The 24036-nt window shown below is 39.1% G+C and overlaps 1 protein-coding gene across 1 annotated transcript in view; it reads left to right on the top strand.

Annotated features, from left to right (window-relative positions):
• The first annotated feature begins 8678 nt into the window (after positions 1 to 8678).
• Positions 8679 to 24036, top strand: part of CRB1 (crumbs cell polarity complex component 1) — a 143668-nt gene continuing 128310 nt past the window's right edge. Inside the window, exon 1 of the mRNA XM_027074600.2 lies at positions 8679 to 9320. Within this exon, the coding sequence (XP_026930401.2) occupies positions 8876 to 9320 (445 nt within the window). The 5' untranslated portion in view covers positions 8679 to 8875. The remainder of the gene's footprint in view (positions 9321 to 24036) is intronic.

Here is a 24036-nt window from a genome sequence, read left to right as displayed (position 1 = left end):
GCTATTGCTATATTTTGTACTAATCTAGTGAATTTTCTATTAGGAATGCAAAACTATCTCTAAACATAACAATAAGAGCTAACATTTATTGAGCACTTATGATATGTCCATCAACCATTTAAGCTAGTGAATCCTCACGAAAGCAAAAACTTTAAGAAGTAAATTTTACTCTTTTCTCCTTTTTTTTTTTTTTTTTTTGCAGCTGAGGAAACAGGCCGTGAGCTAGACTTAGTGTAGGTGTGTTTTACTTCAGGGACTTTGTTCCTCACCACTACACTGTCCTCTTTGTGACAAATCTCCTATGGTTGGCTAATACAAAAGTTGCCAAACATATTGATAAAAAAAAACCAAACACTTGACAAAAATTTCAGATTCTTGATGATGATTTTTTAAATTAGAGAAACACTTGCCTGTTTCATAGGTAAGTGCATTAAAATCATCAAAAACAAAGGAACAAATATTATTTATAGTAATCTCTGGGAAACTAAAATGCTCTTCCCCGAAATCACCTTGTAGTGTTTCTTTGCTCTGAATAAATATATTCTTCCCTATAATTAAGCTAACTTACCAAAATGGCTGCTTTCCAAGTACATTGAATTATTAGAAAATACACCCACACATACACACACACATACACAATACATTTAATGCTTGGGCATTCATCTCCTTTGAAACTGGTCAAATTAGTTTTTACTTCTCTGAAAAATATTTATATATATATATATAAACATGTAAATTTATATATAATAATAGAGTGTATATATATATATAAGTATATACACACATATATATGTATAGATATACACAATACCAAAATAGCAAATACAATAAGAATTATGGTAACCATACAAATTTTCTTGTTTTCTCCTGAACAGAGATTTTCAAATTGCTATTCTCAGCCCCTAGGGCTCCTTGGAGTTGTCTTTAGAAAGGGCAGGAGGCTATGTAACTGGGCCACAAGGTCTCCTTCAACCTGAGCTGGTCCACATTACGATTTTGTATACTGGGATTACTCATATTTTCCTTGAAAGAGTACTGTTGTGCTTATAGAAAGAAAAGTCTGAAACCCACAATTCTAGAATTTCTTATAACAGCCAGTAGATGGCAAACTTTACTGCAAGGAAACAGTTTGGCAGACAATCTAAATTGGTCTGAAAATACCAACTGCACTTCATATCCAGTAGTTTCTTGCTCTGGATTTAAATTTTATATGAAAGTGGGGAACAAAATTCTCAATGGCCATTTCCCTGGGAATTAAACTCCTCCAATTATAGTTTTAAGTATTTTTATAAGTTTTGTTCTTAAGGTATTATTACAACGAAAATTACTTCATTGTTGACTAAGTGTTCGCACAATATACTAGGCACAATACAATAATATATATAGATGACAGATTTTTTCAATTAGGTGCACAAAACTGGAATAATTATAACCCTTACTTCATGACTTCATTGGGCTATGCATAGGTTATTTTTATTTCTTTAATGGGCTATTTAGCTATTTTTAATAAGGCAGTAAATTGCAAGTCCTTTGTAAGTTTGAAAAATTATAATTTTCTTTTTGAGAGGCAGTTGTCTTTGCTTGTTTACTACAGTCCGCTCAAGTGTCAGTTAATAACGCCTAGGTCATGGGGGGCATTTCCAAGAGGTCCCATTAGCATCTTACCTATGGACACACCATAGACCCAGGAAGCAAGTGTGCCAATATTCCCATTCATCCTGGATGAGACCCAGGAAAAGCATGTGCTTGATAGATGATCTTGTCCAGAACGAGTACTGAAAACATAATTCAAAGTGTATGTGTGAACAAAGCGATGGGGGTCAGTGTGCATGACCAAATTATAAATATCCATTTTTGCTTTTAAAAACATCTTTATCAAATGTATTCTGTAATACTTTAAAAGTCTCTAAGCGTTGTAAGGGAAACACTAGTCCACTTTTTGCCAACCCCATTCCTGCTTCTTACTCCCAATGTGCATTCTCCAGAAGCAACTACTTAAAACTCTTTCAGTTCTTTCTTACGGTTTTTATTTATATACTTGTAAATACTAGGCTGAGATTTTCCCTTGCTTTTGATACTGGCATAATCTATTGGAATCCTACTATGCTAATAGTAGATTTAATTTTCCCGTAGTTTTCAACTACACACACACACACACACACACACACACACACACACCCCACAGCTCCACTGCTTTGGTTAAATCATATATTATTATCATTATTGGTATCACAAAGAACTCTGCAGTTACACAGTATATTATGATTTCATTTCCCATTTTGTGCAACCTTTTCCCTAGAATTAATACTAGGAATATTTTTAAAAAGAGTTTAGTTTTCCATTACTTCTCTATATGGTACTCTGCATTTTCCTTCTTGGAGCTCTGCTTTCTCTTTCAGCACTGGTTAATCTCTACGCTGGTAGCATACCTGTAGTACAGCCGGCAATTTTCAGTAAAATGTTGTTTCTTTATTAGAACGCTTGTATGCTAGATTCCATGTCTCTTTCTTGATTTACACTCCCACTTTCACGGAACCTATCTTCTAGAATCTTCCTGAAAAGCGAGTGTGTGAGGTGAAAATTTGAATTTCTGAATCTCTGTAAGTATCTTTCTTCTCCCTTAACATTTGGTTGACAGTTTAGCTGGGCATAGAATTCCAATTTAGAAATTATTTTCTTTCAGGATTTTTAAGGCATGTTTCTAATGTCCCCTGGCTTCCAATGTTTCTGCTGATAAATCAGATGTTATTCTGGTTTCCGATGCTTTGTAAATGAGTTATTCTCTGTTCCACCTCAGAAAAATGATGAGGTTTGCTGTGGATTTTTTAAAAATTATCTTCCTACAGCACTTAGTAGAAACTTTAAATCTATACACTTGTTTTTAATTATGGCAACAATTTCTGTATTTCTGTCATAATTTTAAATTCCTTCTCCCTCCTCTCCTTGCCTCCTTCCCCCTCCCACCCCATTTCCTTTCTTCTCTTATTTTGTTTTTCTTTTTTAATATTTTTAATGTTTGTTTTTGAGAGATAGAGAGGTAAGGCACAAGCCGGGGAAGGCAGAGAGAGAGGGAGACAGATTCTGAAGCAGGCTCCAGGCTCTGAGCTCAAACCCATGAACTGTGAGATCATGGCCTGTGCCGAAGTCGGATGCTCAGCCAACTGAGCCACCCAGGCACCCCTGTTCTCTTATTTTGAAACTCCTCCTTGAGTCACTCTCTGGTTCCCTGTTGCTTCTACCTCCCCTTTCCAATGTTAGTATTTTTTTTCTAGCATCTCGTAGATTTTCCTCAAAATTACCTTTCAAGTAACTCAACTGGATTTTTCATTTCTACTACTGTATTTTTAATTGTAAAGACCTCTTTTGTTATCTAGAAGTTTATTTTAATAACTTCCTATACTTATTTCATTGCCGCAATATCCTCCCTTAACTCTTTGAATATGTTAAACCTCAAAGTTTCATAATTTTTTGTCCACTCCCTAAATTGTCTTTGTCTCATCCAAGTTACTTAAAAAATATTTTTTTGTGTGTGTGTTCTGTTCTTAGTGTTTAATCTTAAAGGGTTTTCTCCATCTGGTAATCTCATAAAAATATGTTTATATTAAATAAAGAGGTACTACTGTTTCTTAAGCTGATTAGTGGATACAAGGATGTTTGTTTATCATTATTATTTAAAGTATAATTGTAATAACATTTAAAGTATAATTAAAGGATAGCAATTCCCTATATGCATATATACACTTTACATATACTCATATATGTATTTGTTTAAACAGAGCTATTAGAAAGTTCTTTTATTTCATGTTACAGGACTTTCTAGCTTATTAAATTTATTCTAGAGTGATTGGCCTGGGTCATTTCAATGGGGACACCCAATACCAGTATCTGTAAGTATTTTCTTTTGGGCTCATCAAGAGAAATAATTATTTCCTGCTTAGGGAGTAAATCTGGCTGCTGGCATTTTAGAACTGAATTAGAAATGAGGATGGGGAGGGTCTCACAATTCTGTATGTAGATATTCACTTCCCCCCTTTTTATCAGACCAGAGCCAGCCACTCCCACATCACCAGCACTTGTGCCTTTGGCTTTGAATCGCCTTCATGGGGGAAGGGCAGTCATGTAGTTTCCTGGGATGAAAGATGGAACATGGGAATCTAACTGTACTTTTGGTAAGTTTTCCAAACAACCTTCCCATTTTCAGCACCACTTGAGTACCTGGAACCCCTAATTCCTGAAACTTTCTGGGGTTCCACAGCATCAACTGGCTTGCTTCTGGGATTCTCTCACCTGGGATTTGCTTATTCTGGTATACTAAGTCTATTCCAACTCATCCATCTACAGACGAGCTTCCACTTATATGTATGAGTGTATGTATATGTGTATTTATTGCTGTCCCCTCAACCTTCCTTCTGGATCTTGTGAGTATGACGATTTCATTCCTTCTTGTCCTTTTTTTTTCCCCCTAGGACTGTTTCTATGTGTTATTTATTGAGGTATAATTTACATACAATAAAATTAACCCAATTTCAGTGGCAAACACATATGGTCAATAGCTATTACTACAATCATGATATAGAATGTTTCCACAGAAACTCTTTACAATTAGTTTCCTTCACCCACCTCCATTCCCTGGTGACCACTGAGCTGCTTTCCATCATTATAACTTTGCCTTCTCTAAAATGTCTAAATGTCTCATAAAATTGAATCATCCAGCAGATAGTCTTTGTGTCTGGTTTCTCTTAATTAACGTAATACTTTAGAGATTCCTCCATGTTGTTCACTGGGTCAGTAATTTGCCCATTTTATTCCTGAGTAGTAGTCCAATGTGTGATATATTAAAATTTACTTACCAACTGATGAACATTTGGGGTTTTTCCAGTGTCAGTCATTATGAATAAAGCTGCTATGAATTTTGCAAGCAAGGTTTTGTGTGGATATTATGTGTTCATTTTCTTGGGGGAAATATCTAGGTGTGGGATTCCTGAATAAGTGTATGTTTAAATTAATAAGACACTTTGAAACTTTTTTCCAAAGTGGCTATGCCATTTTGTATTCCCTCCAGCCACGTATGAGATATGTGACTGATAGAGCAGTACAACAACAGTAAAAGTAGTCTTTTAAGGTATGATGCATTACTAAAGATAAAAAGGATATTTTATGCCTATGAGGGTCAAGCCAGCAGGACAATGTAACCATGTTAAATTTCTATGACACAGGAATATAGTTTCAGAATATAGAAGTGAAAACTGTCAGAACTAAAATGAGAAATAGAAAAATTCATATTCACTGTCAGAGATTTCAATGCATCAATCTCAACGAAGAGAAGCAGAAAAAGCCCCAATGTTATAGAAGTTCTGAATAACACAGTTAGCAATTTGATATAATTGAGTTTTACAGATTTTCCATAGTTCAAAGAAGAAAGACATCACCATGAAAATCGGAAAATATTTTTATTTGAATAACATTGAAAAGAAATCACACGAAATGCAGTAAAGCGGTGCTTACACAGAAATTTTGTCTTAAATTAATAAATTAGAAAGAATGCCTGAAAAAGTAAATAACAAGCTAAACTGCTTAATTCTTAGTAGAATTAAGAAAATAAAAATGTAAAAGCAGAAATCTAGGACAGAAAACAAAGATCTTCTGGAGAAACTATACAAAGTCAAAGGCCAATATTTGAAAACACTAATATAACTGGTAACACACAGGCAAGAATGATTAGTTACTGAGAGATAGAGACAGAGACAGAGACAGAGAGACAGAGAGGACTTGAATAAGACTTCCATTTTTTCCACACCCTGTGAGCACCTAGTAATGCCAATTTTTGTCACTTGCTCTTTCTAGTGGGTAAGTAGTGATACTGTTTTTAATTTCTGTTTCCCTGATGGCAAATAATGTTGAGTATTTTTCAATGTGCTTATTTGTTATCCCTTCACGTCTTTCATGAATTTTGGAAAAGAACAGAATAAAACACTTAATGTGAATATCATCATGTTTACATCAGAAACCCTACCCAGTAAGTATCCTAACTTCCAAAATAATACAGCAAAAAGAAATGGACTTTAGAACCAAACAAATCAGAGATTCAAATCCTTCCTCTCTTTGACACCATTCAAATGACTTAGTCCTTACAAAGCTTAACTTTCCATCTGTAAAACGCTTTACACAAATATTGTTAGAAATCTATTTTAAAAGTTGCATTGGAAAGGCGTTGGGTATAAATGCCAATTTCCTTCGCTGTCTTCCCACACTAATTCTTTATTTCATGGCTTCAGTGATAATGCTTGATGATTAATGAAGGAAACAACCAACAGCATCACCATCACCACTAACAAAATAAACAAAACAAAAATAAATGGAAAACCAAATTTTAATAATGCCTTCCCTTGCTGGTGCAGTTAAGAGGACAGCTGTAGTATTCAACTGAGTTTTTTCAGCTTGGACACAAGAACTTTAAATGCTTCCAAAAGTTTGAACTTATTAAATATTTCTTCATATCCCTCCCCATTTCATGCCCCACACCCTCTCACAATTTTCTTAGTATTGCCAAGAATGCCAATACCCCTCATGCGTTAGTTCTTTTGTGTGCAAATAATATCTTTCCTCCCCTTGCATTCATTAAAAAAAAAAAATCTCAAGTACCCTTTCTTCAGTGAGGCTTTTCCTGGTATGCTTTCCCTGACACATGTGATTTCACAGCACCTTTCCATGTTTCGGTTGTGACATGTTCCCCCTTCCTTCCAATATGTATGGACACCTGTTACGTGATGAGTAATATTGCAGACCCAGGAAATACAGACAAGGTTTCCTCCTTTCCTCCAAAGAACTAACATTCTAATGAAGAAAACAGAAAACAAACATATACAGAAAAAAATAACAGCATATGTAACATAGCAAATAAAACAACAAAATTTAGAAAAGGAGTTCAGAGAAAGCTCTCAGGAAGTGACACTGCAGCTAAGATATCACATTTGAAGATGTGACAGGAAAGCCAGCATCTGAAAAAAACAAAAAGACTAAAACTAAAGTAAAAGGATGATTAGTTGAGTTTTCTCATAGGGAGTAGAAAATGTTGGCTCTCTGATCAACCCTCCTGATAATATATAAGCATATGTTAATTTCTCTTTCTTTCTTTCTTTCTTTCTCTTCTTCTTCTTCTTCTTCTTCTTCTTCTTCTTCTTCTTCTTCTTCTTTTTTTACTGTTTATTTATTTTTGAGAGAGAGAGGGAGACAGAGTGCGAGCAGGGGAGGGCAGAGAGACAGGGAGACACAGAATGTGAAGTAAGCCCCCAGGCTCTGAACTGTCTGCACAGAGCCCAATGTGGGGCTCAAACTCACGAACGGTGAGATCATGACCTGAGCCGAAGTCAGACGCTCAACTGACTGAGCCACCCAGGTGCTCTTATAAGCATATGTTAACTTTCTATGTGTAGGCACTGGAGGAAAATTGTTGGCTGCCAGAAAGACTCCAGAGAAGATAATTATGAGCATATTCTCACTCTTGTATGACACACCAGTCCATCATTTCTTTTAAGTATCTTCTCATCACCCTGCTTGTGGCCACACCAGGTTACAAGAATCACCTCTTCTTTTGCAGGAAGAGAGGGAAAAGACTTGTCATTCCATATTTCTCAAAGTTTGCACACTATTTTCTCCCAACAACAGTTGATTTATGTCTCATATCCTAAGAGCAAACTCCCCGTTTTGTAACTTTTTTTTATTACAAGCCTGTACTGTTGCCACTCTTATATTTGTGAGCAATACTGAGAAAAAGAAAGTAAAAATAAGAGAATGATATAGTAGATGAATCCACATGCAAGACAGTGTTTCATGGGAAAATACAATTGAGTTGAGAAATCATAAGGCTTCTCAGTATACACGATTGAGAAAATAACTATGCTGTGATCATAATCTATTTATATTTAGGGACAACCTATATGCATATACATAGCTAATGAGTTTGTCAACAAATTAAAGAATTATTGTTTTTCTGTTGGTTATTATTCCAATTAGAATTTCAAAAAAATGTATCCCTAGAACAGAGATGCATATAAAAACACAAGTCCATAGGAAAATAAAAGTGCATGAACTTGACTACATCTGTTTCCTTGCAGAGGGATTTATTTAATCTGTCATCTGTAAACTGTACATAGTAACACTGTGTTGCTATGAGGGTTAGAATAATATATGTGAAATACCTGGCAAGCCTTCAATAAATAGTTGGCCCTCTATCCTCTTTTAGTATTTTCATCTTCCTATGCTTTTCTTTTTAGAATACAAAGGGTAACTGTGACAAAGCAGTCATAAACTGAGTCATTCATTTGAATATTAGTTTTAGTTAGGCAATATATTCAGAGACAATTTTGTACATCATTTCCCAGTATATTCCAGGATCCTCCATGGGAGAATGTGAATTTCAAAAATGTGTGTGTGTGAGACAACTTAACAGTTGCTTCAATGCATTCCATTGCTCACTTGGCCCCGAGAAAGGGAAGTGGAGGAAAAGCAAAGAATCTGAAACCAGCTACTTTTGTTTCTCATTACCAACTATATGACAAACCATCATTAATGAAAGACCTCATCATTGGACATCATTTGCTAAAACTCATCATTAGAATGCAGCCAACTATATTTCATTAATGAGTTTCTTTGAGGTGCGCGGAAGCAGAAAGAAGATCTTTATTTTTACCCTCAGCCATTTATTTGTAAACATCTTGACATCTTTTATTTCCTTCTAGATTCCTCTGGCAATAAAAATGACACCAGGTGCCTCGCAAGTTCTTGCCGAAACAATTCTACCTGCAGTAATACTTCAAAGGACAACAGTTGCCACTGTTCGGACACAGCGATTGATTTGGACAAAGACTGTGACAACATGAAAGACCCATGCTTCTCCAATCCCTGTCAAGGAAATGCCACATGTGTGAATACCCCAGGAGAAAGGAGCTTTCTCTGCAAATGTCCTCCTGGTTTTAGTGGGACAACCTGTGAAACTGCCATTGTTTTCTGTGGCACAAGCTCCTGCCAACACGGAGGTGTTTGCCATCAGGACCCTGTTCACCCCGTCTGCATCTGCCCAGAAGGATATGCTGGAAGATTCTGTGAAAAGGGTCATGATCCGTGTGCTTCTAGCCCTTGCCACAACGGAGCCGTGTGCCAGGATGGAATGGATGGCTATTCCTGCTTTTGTGTCCCAGGATATCAGGGCAGGCACTGTGAGCTGGAAGTGGATGAATGTGTCTCAGATCCCTGCAAGAATGAAGCTACATGCCTCAATGAGATAGGAAGATACACTTGTATCTGCCCCCGTGATTATTCTGGTAAGTGCTATCACGTTTGAATACCAGAGGACGTAATCAGCTTTCCCTTTCTTTAATATGACAGAAGCAGAGGTGACTTTTTGTCTTAGCCGCTTGTTTATGAATATGGTCTTGGCAGGAATTAGAAAGCATCCTAGACTACTAAAAGTCCACTGGGCTTAACCATTTGCCAGATGTCACTGTTGTCGTTTTAAATAGAGCCCTTACATTATTTAAATCTGAAGTTCAGTCTAGAATTAGTGGGCCCTATGAGGCCTAGCTTTCCAGGTCAGGGCACTTCAAGTTTCGTCAAGAGAAGATTACTTTTGTCTTAGCTAAAGTGTGCCTATCAGCTAATGTCCAAAGCCTGACATTGCAGCCAACCGGGAAAGCAGGCCATGGAACGGATACATGTTAGTGGGTTCTAAGGTGTGATCAACAGATCAGTGATGGCAAGGCTGATGTACTATGGTAAATGAGTTAAACCACAATTTTATTAATAAAGTCACTTCTTGTTTAATTTCTTGGAAACAGTAAATAATAGTACCTCATAGCTATTCACCAAGTTTCTGTTGAGGTGGTATTTCAGTACAGAGTAACGAGTTGACCATTCATTCACTAAAAGGTTACATGTTATTTATTACCTTCTCTGCTCCCTATCCTCCAGAACCAGTTACCCATTTAGGTCATTTCTTCATGGTGACCATCTCTGATGCACTGTTTCACTCTCTGGATTCTCTACACTAATCCATGCTTTCTCCCATTCATTCATTCTGACTTCTGCTGGCCACTTTCCTGTGCTTCCTGACTCACCTTGTTGTGACATTTTTCACATTTTAATGCCACATTTCCCTTATCGCTTGCCACTTTTATAACCTCCCGTGGTACTTGAATTTCAACTTGCCTTCTCTCAACGCTTTCACACTTACTTCTTTTTCTTGTCATTCTTTTTCCATGTATGTTAAGCAATATAATTATTTGTAAAGTATTTCTCTTCAAAATATATACCAGTATGTCATTTTTCTAATATTACACATTCTGGAAACATCTCTTATAAAATAGCCATTTCCCTAGTTGCTCTGACATGAAATTTGCTCCCTTTCCCTCAATCCTCACCTAAAACGAATATTCAAAATCTATCTGGACATCCAACATGTCTTCCAAATTGAGCTTATCCACTCTGTTAACAGTACCTTGGCTCATGTCCTCATCATCTTTTGTATACTTACTATACAACCTCCTAGATTCTATTTCCGGCCTCTGCTTTCTCCAGGTTGTTCTGAACAGTGCCTCTGAAATCATCCTTCTAAAATAGATCTGAGTGTGCCATTCCCTTCTGAAGAAACCTGAGAGCTTCCCACCACACGAGAATAATTTTCACGTCTCATTAAAAACCCTCCACAATTTGTCCCTTACATTGTAATCGTATCTCCACACCTCCTTCCACCAGAGCATTCCATTTCCTGAACTGTCTTCATCTTCTGTTCAAATGGTTTCCCTCCCTCCCTCAATTCAGTGTCCACTCTGTGACGTTCTGTACTTTCAATACTTCATTCAACTCTCGCCTAACTCAAGAAGCATTTCTGATTTACCATCTGCTGAAATAGCACTTTTAACTGCAATAGTAATTATTTATTACTTCCGTAGTGGTTTGCGCCTCTATTCGTGAACTTTGTCCTGTTCTTCAGAGATCTGTGTTTTTGTCTCGTCCCACTGTATTACTTCCTAAAGGACAGAAGTCATGTATTATGTTTATGCTTTAACTCATCAGTCCTTTTTGGGTATTTATTATATGTCAGTCATTGTATTAAGAGAAGGCACTATTCCCAAAGTGCCCAGCATAGCCAATAATGGCTGTTTAATAAACTGTTACTGAATTGTTTTAATTTTCTAATTTTTCCATATATTTCTGGACACCCTGTGTGGTAATGAAACTGAGGTAAACATATTAAGAGTTTATCTTCTCTATGCTTTGTGTTGGTAGAATGCTGTGTTAAGTGGAAAATTATTTTATTGATTGCCTTTAATTACAGTACTAAGCTAAAAGTTATGAGGAACAGTAAAGGGGGTTATAAAACAGTACTCATACGTGAAAAGCTCCTTATCTATATGCCAAATTATCATGTCTATTTTTTTAAAACTGAGTTACAGCAATTGAATTTCAATGTTTAAAATTTTTGATTAAAAAAAATAAACTTTTGTGGAGCTGGTGTGGGATTGCTTTTGTTTATAATGGACACATTTAAAACCCACTATGGTTTAATTAAGATAGTATCTTCTATTTCCTGCTGCTCGTACAATATTGCGAATGGTGACTGAAAGAAACAGACATGAGATCAAAGAAATGTTTCAGCCATTTTAGCTACAGTGTTCTTAAATAGTCTCATAATGGCAAAACACAGCTTGAGAAATGATGTTGTACAAGGTATGTTTTTATTTTTTACATTTCAATTAATTGGATTGTAATGAATCCTTTCAGTGGCATAAATTTAGGCATAAAAGATGTCAAGAGTATATTCCAAATGGGAAATATAGTAAAATTCCATTATAAGACATTTTACTCTACAAAGAATTAATTTATACTGTGGATAAATCATATCCCTGCTGGGCCCAATGAAAATCAATGCCTTTTTCTCACCATAACGTTAGCTCAAAGCCCACAATGAGGTCACCTCCCTTGTCCAAACCCTGGTATAATAGAGTTGTTCCCTATTTGACTATGTTCTTCTCTTGCCCTCTAAGAAATCAACTAACTTTTATTATTTTAGCTCTGTTGACATAAATATAACTTGCTTGCAGAGTTTAAGTGACAGACTCATCAGGCAGTAAGAATTATGTCTGATATTAGCTGGTTAGGCTTATTTGGACACAAAGGTGTGATTTTCGTCTTGATCACCAATCTCCACAAGTAAAATAGCCTGCATTCTGGGAGCTCATCAGTGGTTCCCAGCCCTGACTAGGCATTAGCCATTACCCAGGGAGATCTGAAACAAAGATGCTCAGATTCCACCTTCAGAGAGTCAAATTTAATTGACGATTCTAATGTATAGGTAGGGCTGGGAGCCAGGAGTTTGGTTTATGTGAACTTAATTTAGAAACTTTTCTTGCAATATCCCATCATTTAGACCCACAAGGAGGCTTGCTTTGCTTCAGTGCTATCCCATGGCGACCAGTGTTTGTGGTAATGAATGAGGAACCCAAAGAAGGTCTATAGGACCAAGGCCAATTAATGAGAAACCCAAAGAAGGTCTCTAGGAACAAGGGAAAAGCTGGAGTTGGGAAGGGAAGAAGACTATTAGTAATCAGCATGGATGCATAGATGCTCTGCCTGAACCCAGACCTCCCAATGAATCCTGGAAACTACTATAACCCAGCTGCCGTGTGCTACATCCAAATTTAGAGGATCATAAAGAACCTGGCTTACAGGAAAAAGCCTGCGCTCCTCAGTGCAGCAAAGTAAGAAAACATAATAAATTTTAAAAGACAGAGAGAGGGAGAAGAGGGAAAAGAGCAGTAGCCCGCAGAGAGGGGGTTCACACTGCGGGAATCCTTCTCTGTGCACGCCACTGTGCTTCCTACGTGGTGATTCATGAACTGCAGAAATAGGCTCAGAGAGAGGCAGAACTGGTGAGAAAATGCCAGGCATAAGCAAAAACTCCAACTTAAGCAGAAAGGAAGCAGCTGCAGACTTTTTGAATGGAAAGAATACATGAGCTCGTAGCTGCTTTTAGTTCAAGTTTATGCAGTATACCGTTCTTTCACTGAGGGCTTTCTTAAAATTAGCAGATTGACAAATGAACAGTTTTCATGTTAGGGTGCCTGAAGCATGAGAAAAATGGGGCTACAAGAGGGCAGGACCAGGCCAATCTGATGCATGATGAAGCAAAACAGTGTAGGAAAATATCTTACTTCCTTCATTAAAAAATAGGTCTTTGGCATAAAAATAATCTTTTGGAAAATAAGAAAAGAAACACCATTAAATTTACTTATTGATTGCAAGATGCATCTTTATTTCAAGGATGACAACATACGAAAAATTCATTTTATATTCACGAAAATGTGTTAGTGTATGGAGACTAGTTAGAAGACTAGTTAGCACATGGAGAGACTACTCAGTTAGAAAGCCATCCAGACCAGGGATAAGACATTAGGACCTGGCCAGGAAGAGTGACTGCAGGGATGAATGGGAAGGTAGGTGTAGGGCTCACTAAGAAGACGACTCACTTGGCATTTATTAAAGCCAGAATATTTCCAAGCTTATTTTATCCAAGCAAAACTTGAAATCTCTAACATGAAAAATAAGAATGCATTAAAAGTCCAATTGCCTATTCCAGCTCAATAAACTTATTTCTATCAGTGGTTCTCAAACTTTAGCATGCATCAGACTCACCCAGAGAGCTTATTATAATACAGGTTCTGGGGCACCTGGGTGGTTCAGTCAGTTAAGCGTCTGACTCTTGATTTCAACTCAGGTCATGGTCTCACAGTTCTTGGGATTGAGCCCCACACCAGGCTGACAGTGCAGAGCCTTCTTGGGATTCTCTCTCCCTTTCTCTCTGCCCCTCTCACTGCCCACCCCCATCAAAAATAAATAAATAAAGTTTAAAAATACAGTTTCTGATTCAGTAGATTTGTGGTGGGGTCCGTGCATTTTTAACAAGTTCCCATGCAATATTGATGCTGATCTTCTGCTGGTTTGGGGACCACACTTTGAGAAACCACTGATGTAGACAATTATGTGCATTTTCATGTGACAACACAAAGGTGTCTGTGTGTGTGTATGTGTGTAGTATTTTTTGCTAGTAACAGTCTTGGATAGATGATATGGATAAAAATAAGTATCTGTTGAGGGGCGCCTGGGAGGCTTATAGGTTGAGCATCTGACTTCGGCTCAGGTCATGATCTCACAGTTCATGTTTTCGAGCCCTGCTTTGGGCTCAGAGCCTGGAGTCTGCTTCGGATTCTGTGTCTCCCTCTCTCTCTGCCCCTCCCTGGCTTACACTCTGTCTCTCTCCCTCTCAAAAATAAATAAATATTAAAAAAATAAAAAATAAATAAGTACCTGTTGAATTCACCCAGCCATTAATGTTGTCAAAACACACAGACACCTGTATACGCTCAGGTGTGTATATAGATTGAGTTCCTGCAACGTGCCAAGCATTGTTATAGGCTCTGTAAATATAAGAATAAAGAGGTGATGAAAAAGTCCTCTTCCATCTTAGAGGGAAGAGACAGACATGTATAAAATAGTAATAAATAAAATACATAGTAGGTTAGGTGGTGATAAGCACAGTGGAGAAAAGTAAAACAAATAAGGGGAATTAGGAACTGAACTTCAGGTAGAATGACCAGGGAAGGCGCTACTAAGAAGGTTACACATGAATAAAATTCTAGATAGGTAAGGAAGGGAGTTAGCAAATGTCTTGTGGAATAGCATCCAGGCAGAGGAACAGCAGATGTGAAGGCCCTTAGGTAAAGAGTACTGGAAAGTCTGAAAAGCAGCAATGAAGCTGATGTGACAGGAATGGAGCGAGCAAGGAGAAGACATAATAGGGTCAGACTATTGGGGCTTGTGGGCGGCTGGAAGGACTTTCTCTCTTGCTCTTAATAAGATGGGAAGTTGTTGGATAGTTTTGAGCAGAGGACTGGAATGATTTGACTTACATTTTAAGAAAATCACTCTCCTTGTTATGTTGAGTATATACTGAAGGGGGTTGTTAGGGTAGAATCAGAGCGCCCAATAATACAATAGTCCAAGTGAATGGACTATTATTACATGGGAAAGAACAAAATAAAAGTATCAAGTGTTAACACCTTTCCCCCCTTTAACATTTAATTAAGATAGGAATGAACACAGAAGGATCATGGATCATGCAAAGAAAACGTGAGCATACCTTCCCTGACCTGCTCTCTATTGCCCTCTGGTGGGAGGTCTAGATTATTCAGGACAGGTCTGTTCAGAATAGTTCCAACAACAGTGTTCCTCAGTAGTTTGTATCAACCATATTTTCATACAGTCTTTCACAGGCACACTTGAAACTTATTCTACGCCTTTGAATTACATATAAATTACTCATTTATAGTTTCCTATCAGACCTTCTTCTATTAATAACTTTTTATGTTCTTCTCTGTGCCTTCTCCAATATTCCTCATCCGTTCTGACAGACTAACAGGTATGATGTCACTAACTCTGACAGTCATTGGCACTAACCCTGCCATTACAGTAGCATTTATCAAAAGCACAATTTGAATTTCAGGCAATGAGGAGATTTGAATCTAGGCTTAATGTTCTATCTTCTCTAAATATATTTTTGATCAATTAAATACTTTTTTAATACCATTTTTCCATGACAATTCATATAGATAACTTGATGGTGATGAAAATAATTTGGGGGAAATAAAAGTACTGTGTATCATAAAATATAAGCTTTTTCACGAGAAAAATTGTTATTATCATTATGATTACCATTATTATTGAAAGTTTTTGCTGATTACAAAGTTAACAAATAAACCATTTGATGAACTTAAGTCAATTTATTGGGAATAATTATTAACAGTCCATATTTATATAAAGATATACAATATGTAAGACATGAGTTTTTTAAAATCTTTTTAATGTTTATTTTTGAGAGAGAAAGAAAGAGACAGAGAGCAAGCCAGGGAGGGGCAGAAAGAGGGAGACACAGAATCCAAAGCAGGCTCCAGGCTCTGAGCTGTCAACACAGAGCCCGACACGGGGCTCAAACTCACAGACCATGAGATCATGACCTGAACCGAAGTCGGACACTTAACCAGCTGAGCTACCCAGGCTCCCCCGCTGTAAGACATGAGTTTAAAGGACACTTAAATATTGTTTCTGTGAGCATCTATCTAAATACCTCACATTTTACTCCCCACATAATATATATATCCATAACAAATATCTTTCACACCCAAAAGGCAAATAATGGGTAGCAGGCAAAAGAAAACATTTGGATTTCATGGGTTGTATCTTCATGTTATCAAAGGAAAATGACTGTTTTTCTATATGCTCTTAATGATGAAACTGATCATTTCTGTAGTGTCATATAAAAGAAAATTCACACGTATTCCGGCTTTTGCTCAGAACTAGAGCCATCTGAAACAGTTTTATGAAGAAATGAAGTTTCTGGCTTTGACAAGTGTTTGTTGAATGAGCGCACAAAGTAACAAATACTATTCACTCAGCAAATATTCAGGACATGCTTCCATGGCACTGGACATTGTGCCAGACCACGGAGACATAAAAATGACGAGGACAAAATTTATCCCTGACGAAATACTCACAGTTTACCCAGGGAGAAGGCAGGCAAACAAAACTTACAATCGCTCTCTGACCAGAATGCTGACGCAGCACAAAGAAAGGAGCCAATGACGCTGCTTCGGATCAGGAAAATCTTCACAGAAAAGGTGGCCTACGAGCAGAGCAGCAATGCATTTCGTTCAGAATGTTCAACTGAAACTTCTGCCCTCTGACTACGTTTATTAGTACTTTTATTGTATGAATAAGAACGAGCTGAAGAGCAAGGGAGAAGGACTGCAGAGGGTTTAGCGAGGGGTGAATGTCTCCTCTGTCATCTTTGCTTTGACGGCTGGTTTGTGGTTTAGCGAGTAGCTGTGAATGGCATGCTCCATTTTAAACCCCCTCTGTCTGACTACTGCTCTTAGTGATTTCCTAGCCATCAGCAGGGTGGGTGTGCAGGTCTGAGTGAGGAGGGGATGAGCCAAAATATATGTAGTAATATGAAGAATGGGTGTAGTGGAAAGGCTGTGGAATTTGAGAGCAGAAGACAGGGCTCCCAGTCCCAGCTTTGATGTGTTCTAGTGGTTTCTAAGAAAGTGCTTTGATATTGATAAATAGTTCTGAGCTTCTGGGTCCTCACTCTAACATACAGGCATAATATCAACTAACTCTCAGGGTCACGGTGGCAATGAAATGATTTACTGAAAGTTTTCCCATAAACTATGAAGCCATGAAAATGCAGGCTGTCACTATTTTAATATCTTCAAATATTGCTGCTAGTATAAATGCTAGTGTTTAACAATCTTTACCTATACTTTTTATAGGTATCCTTCTCTTATACTGAATTGCTTTCTTTTTGGAATATATTAGAACCATACTCAGTAACAGATTAACTGAGATCATAATCTCTGTGCTCTATTTACATGTTTAAATGGGAAAGTTGCCATATGTGTAGGCAAGGATTTAATTTCTGAAGCCACCGTATCATAAAACCAAGGAGTTAAGAATGTATTAATACTATAACATCTCAAATATTCAGGAATGACAATTATCCTAATAAACAAAAACACAAGAAAGATATTTGTTATGATTAAAACATTATAATGACAGAAGTGTGAAATGTAGAACATTGGCATAGTTAGCACAAAATGCAACTATTACGATTTTCCTATTATGATCCCAAGGAACTTCAAAATTAAGCAAGATAGAAACCATTTATAAAAGTAGAGTGTTTTTCAAACATAGCATCTCGGAGACTTTGAAATGAGTTACTCCGAATTAAGCTTTATATATATCTTACCAATGTTACATACTAAAAATACACAGATACATACATATTAAATATAGGCTACTATTGAGGAAGTCATGCATATTAACTAGGAATATATTTTATTTATTTATTTACTTTTGAGAGAGAGAGCGTGCGCGTGAGTGAGCGAGGGGCAGAAAGAGAGAGAATCACACGAGGGGCAGAGACAGAAGGAGACCGAGAGAATCCTGGGCAGGGCTCAAGTTCACCCATATGGGGCTCCAACTCATGAACCGCGAGAGCCTAAGTAGGATACCCAACCGACTGAGCCACCCAGGCACCCCAGGGATGTGTTTTAAAATAAAATGATGTCTTTTGACATGTTCTGACATTTATGATAGGAGTAAAGTGGGAGGAAGAGCATCCAGGTGGATTTAGAAAAAAAAAAATGTGTGGAGAAGAAGGAAGGGTGAGTTAGTGCTGGGAGAAGCAGCAGGCATGGGGAAGCAGAGTATTTCCGCAAACAGACAACCTTACCCCTGAAATTATCACTGCTACCAAAAAGCACAAGAATGCACTCCCCACTCTCTGCTCTTAGGGCTGACAAACAAGAGCCAGTCTTTCTAGTCCTAGAACTAGTTCTAGCCTCTAAGATTTTTCTAGAAAGATCGGAATGCTAAAATGGTGCCAAGAACATTCTTCAACTTGCACGGCTGATAGAAGCAGACAAGAGGACAAATGAGACAGGAATTAAGAAAAGCAGCAAAAAACAAGTCAAGATTGAAGGCAGAGGTTATTCCAGGGAGGTCTCTCTGGGAAAGTAAAGCCCGTAGAAACGGAAGAGATTGATTTCCAGGTCTCTAACGGCAAGTTAATAAAACTAATTCATAAAGAAACACTACATACTGTGCACCAGGGTGTCTTGCCATTACCAGCGCCCACAGACGGGAGAGTTCGAGGGTCGTGGAGACACAAGGCAACTGCCCAGTTGCAAGCCCCGCCATCCACAGTGGTGCCCTATTTCCCCAAAGGCAGACGTGGGGGCACCCCACTGCCTTGCCGGGCGGGGCGCGCAGGCCTGGGGATTCCCCCCCCCCCACAAAGGAGACCCCGGAAGCGAGCGCTGCCGCGCATGGCGTGGCCGCTGGGGTCTCCGGAGGAGAGCCAACTGCGCATGCGGGACCTGCCCCGCGCTCCGGGCAAGCGGGAATCCCGCCCATCCCGGTTTCCGTTCCGGGCCAGGACCTGGATCAGGAGAGGCCGGCTCCCTACCCTGGGATGTTGGGGGAAAGCCAGGCATCTGCCAGTGTTCAAGCCTGCACCTTCAGAAAGAACCCTGACATCCGAAAGCCAGTTATGTCGCGAGCTCTGAAGCCGTGCTTGGTGGCACCAGTATACCCTGGGATGAAAGACATCGGGGATCCCTAGTTCTTGGAAAGGCCTGGGTCCCTATCACGTCCCAATGAGGACTGTCGCCAATATGCAGCTCCCCGCCTCAGAGTGACTCACAGGGTTTGGGCAACCCTGCCCCCCGGGGATGTGCAGGTGGTTGGCGCCAGGCCCTAGCTGCACAGGCCTGGAGGGTCCTGGCTGTTCAAGACTTGCTGAAAGGGTATGTACTGGGCTTGCGAAGGGTGCGGTTCAGGGAGGTCAGGGATCTGAAAGCCATCCTGGGTCTGGAGAGGCCAGGTCACCACAGCGGGTTCTTGTAGGAAATAGACATCTGCCTAATTTCGCGTCCTAAACAACCTAATGATGACTGTTCCCCTTGAAGGCAGATCTGGGGGAATTCGACTGCTTTCCCAGGACCAGGCGGGGCAGGCTTGCTTGGGGGTCCTCCAACAAGAGACATAAATGTAGCGTAAATCTATAGCTGTAATAGAAACTAGTGCTAGTGCACCTCATTGCACTAATACTTGGTCCTCCAGCAAGAGATACCAGGAGGTCCTACTACCTGGATAGGCCTGGCTGCTGGGGCTTTGGTGCCAGAGAGCTAATCGGGCACATTGGTCCACTTCAGCTGTCTGGAGCAAGCAGGAATCCCGTCCAGCCCTGGTCAGAACCCGACCAGGACCAGGTTCAGGAGAGGCTGGATCCCTATGGTGTTCTATGGCAAAAACCAGGCGTCTGCCAACGTCCAAGGCTGCACCTTCACAAAGGAACCCTATCACCCCGAAGTCAGACACATCGGGAGTTCTGAAGCCTTGGTGCCCTGGAATGAGAGATATCTGGGATCCCTCATTCCTGGAGAGGCCTGGGTCCCCATCGGGCAGCACTTCCAAATGGGGAATGACTATTTCTTCTCTGTAGCCATAGTATCAGATTGTCTTGTGGGAGGAGCGTCCCCCTCCACGCACGAGGCTATCCAGATGTGAGACTGGGCCATAGACCTCAGGCCTGAAGGCCTCCAGGTGCCCAAGGCCTGGAGAGAAGGCCATGTTACACATACTGGTGCAGTGCAGTTCTGGGTAGCCAGAGCATTGCAGAAAGACCACCGTGGAGAGATGCCAGTTCCTCGGAGTGGGCTCTTTAGGGAACAAAGTGTGGGATTCCATCCCTAACCTAGCTATAAGTGTCTGTTCCCCAGAAGGCACATCTGTTGGGAATATGACTGCCTTGCCTTGGCCAGGTGGGTGGGCCGGTGTGGGGGATCCTTCAGTGAGAGACCAGGGAGCCCTGGTCCCTGGGTAGAGGGAGGCCAGGATGCTGGAGGAGACTCTTTTGGTAATAATAAATTATTAATAATATTTATAAATAATAGTAATAAAATAGATATAGTCAATAAATATTGTAAAACAATAATGTAAAAATACGAAACTGTTTTCATATTTCATCAGAATTAATCACTGATAATTACACTGATTTCATGTAGGCCAAGAAAGAAAACTTCTGCAACTAAAATATAGTACAACACCAAGACATTCTTGATTATAAAGTGCATCATACTTCCTAGATGGTAAATTTATGATGGAGAAAAGAGCAGTCCTCAAATTGAAAAAATTCAGTTGTCTTTCAGAGGCAAATCTTAGGCTTGTAAACTTTACTTCAAGTGAGTGTCTTGTGAAAAGTATTTGGTACTTTTTGGTTTCCTTAGAAAAGGTCTATCTAAATGCACAAGCCAGAAATCTTACTGGATAAAACCCCAAAGATGTTCCCACTGAAAATAAGAAATCTGCCTTTAATTTCCCATTGATTAGCATCTTGCTAATCAATATAATGCTTGTTTGACACTGTTAATCAGAGAATGAAGTCTTTGGCCTCTGTTCTTTGCTTTAGGATGTTAAATATGTGAATGTGATATACAGGAGAAAAGTGTAGCATAAATCTATACGTGTAATAGAAACTAATGTTCGTACACCTCTTTGCACTGATCATTGTTGTAATTGATACAACTGTAAGAATTCATCATTCTTTAAGGACTCAGGTGCAGTGTACATAATTCTTATTCAAAAGGAAATATGCATAGAGGCCTGTTAGATATTAAATATATTCGGGAGACTTTGAAACTTAGCATGCTAACCAAAAATGAGAGTACAATTATTTCTGAAGCCTGGGCTCTGAAGATAATGAGAAAGGTGTTCAGAGCAGTCTATCAGGGCCACACGGCACGTGTTGTGCACTCTCTCCCCACTGTAATGAGTGACGAGGACAACATCAGTGACAAGACCTGCTCCAGGCTGATAACATACGATGTGTGTTATCTCGTGGCACAGAATGTTAACATTGATTTGTAATTGCTGAAAGATGCATATTGAGGGGCACAGTCTCTAAACACTGATCAGAAGTTTAGGGCACAGTCATTCAGAAACAACGTTTTGTTTTAAACGCTTGCCAAAGCCATGAATTTGCCTTTACGGTTTTTGATTGAGAGTGAGCTCAGGCTCGCAGAAGCATTGAGGACCCCTGTCCTGGCAGACCAGATTGCCTTTCGGGAGAGAGGGTGAATTAATCTATACCTAGGACTGGATGATTCATTTAAAATTCATTGAGCATTTTCTATATTCAAGAGTATGTGCTATGTGCTATAGATCTTAGTGTTAAAGGACAAAAAAAAAATCACTTTGGCAGTTTTGTAGATAATATAAACAAATAAGCATTTGCAGTCAAATATATAATACATACTTTTATGTAACAGGGAATTATGAAAGAACTGTGGAGTGGCACCCAAGGCAGATGTAAGTGGTTAAGTATAGTTTCTGGCATCATGATGCTCAAATTCAGGTTTTCAGAACTAATTAGAATTAGCTGGAGGAAGTAGGAATGAGGAATGGGGCATTTTAAGCAAGGGGGGCACCTATGTGCAGCCTAAAGACATGAGACAGTGGAGCTGCAAGAGAGTCATTGTAGGTGGTACCAGGAGAGTCCTCATCTTTTTGAATCTTCTGCCACATTCCAAGGCTTTATCCTGGAGACAAGAGGAGCTATTTACAAACTTTGCACAGGCAATGGTATAATCAGATTTGTATTTTATAATGACCACTCTCAGAAATGTAGAGAATGCCTGGAAAGAGAGAGGCCAGTAAGCAATAAGATAAGAAGAGAGATGTTGAGGGTCTGAATAAGGTTGTAGCAATAGCAATGGCCTTTTAGATACGTTTCCCAGGGAGAAATGACAGGATTTGGTGACTAATGTGGGAAATAATACCAAGATAATGGTAACTCCTAGAAATCTGGCTTGGGTTATTTGGAGATAATATCATTCACTGAGAGAAGAAGTTTGGCAGGGATGAGAGAGGGTGGATTGAGGAGAGAGAATTTGTATTTGGAATTGTAGAATGATGTCTGTTGGGATATGTCGAGAAGACAACCTATAGATAGTTGGGTTCAGAAGAGCAATCTGGCCTAAGGTTAGACTGCTAATGTATAGTTTATGTGAAAATGTCACAGGAAAAGCTTCCTGAAATTCATTAGAATGGCCCCTGCTTCCATAGTCTTTATTATTATAATTTTTTTAATGTTTATTTACTTTTGGGAGAGAGAGAGAAACAGAGCATGAGCAGGGGAGGGGCAGAGAGAGGGAGATACAGAATCCAAAGCAGGCTCCAGGATCTGAGCTGTCCGCACAGAGCCCAATGTGGAGTTTGAACTCACAAACTATGAGATCATGACCTGAGCCGAAGTCAGGCGTTCAACCAGCTGAGCCACCCAGGCGCTGCATCCATAGTCTTTTCTTAAACACAAGTAAACACAACATTTTATTTTTTTTCCCAATGTGTCTTTAATTCCTTGGCCTTTACTTGAACTTGGCATTTATCTGATGAAACCACTTTCTATGCGACCCTTATTAAAGGATTTTTCTTCTCCTTGATTCTCAAGGAAGGAAGGGTTGGCTTTCTCACTAACCCCCTGCTTCTGAAAGACCACGGGTTCATCATTCACTTACCACTGACGCTTCTCTTTTCTTTTCTTTGTAAGCTATTACCTCCTCCAGGACACTCTCAGTATTCTCAGTGACTTCTCTTTCCCAGACAACTTCTTCACATTCAGTTCAATTCAGCAAACTGTGCTAAACACCTGTCACGGGGCAGGTGTTTGCTACACACCGAGGATGTACATCTTTGAAGAACATAATGTACGGGGCTGTGGTGTAGCCTCATGGCCAATAGCACAGGTTCTGAATTCAGACTGCCTGTAATCTAATCCTGGCCCTACCACTCTCTAGCCTGTTGGTCTGCATCAGTTTCTTAACTTCTCTGTGCTTCGGTTTCATCCTGAAGAAAATGAGCATAATGGTAGTACCTCATGGATAATTTTTTGAAGATCACACAAAATAAAATAAGGTACATAAAATGCTGAGCACAGTACCTGATGTGAAATAAGCTCTCAAAAAATGTCAGTTATTACTATGAATATCAAAGCAAGGATCCTTGTCTTTAAAGCAGTTGTTGGAGATAAGAAAGTAACAAATAATAAAATATAATGCTGTAAGTGCTATGAAAACACAAGAGGGTGGAACCAGTAAGGAAATCAGGGGAGACTTCACTGAAGGTGGGACATTTCACATAAGTCTTAAAGGATGACTTCATCAGATGGACAAATAAGAAAGAACCTAAGAGAGAGAGGGGGAGAGGGAGAGAGAGAGAGAAAGAGAGAGAGAGAGAGAAAGGATCAGTATGTTAAACTCTTAGAGGGTAGGGGGATATGGTGGGTTTGAGAAAAAGAAAATGATCTGATAAGACTGGCACATAGAGTGATGACAGATTCGTGATAGGAAATGAAACTGTATT

Source organism: Acinonyx jubatus, chromosome E4 (genome assembly GCF_027475565.1).
Source record: "Acinonyx jubatus isolate Ajub_Pintada_27869175 chromosome E4, VMU_Ajub_asm_v1.0, whole genome shotgun sequence".
Taxonomy (NCBI): domain Eukaryota; kingdom Metazoa; phylum Chordata; class Mammalia; order Carnivora; family Felidae; genus Acinonyx; species Acinonyx jubatus.
Note: the sequence above shows the minus strand (reverse complement) of the source record. Positions and strands in the feature narration are given on the sequence as shown.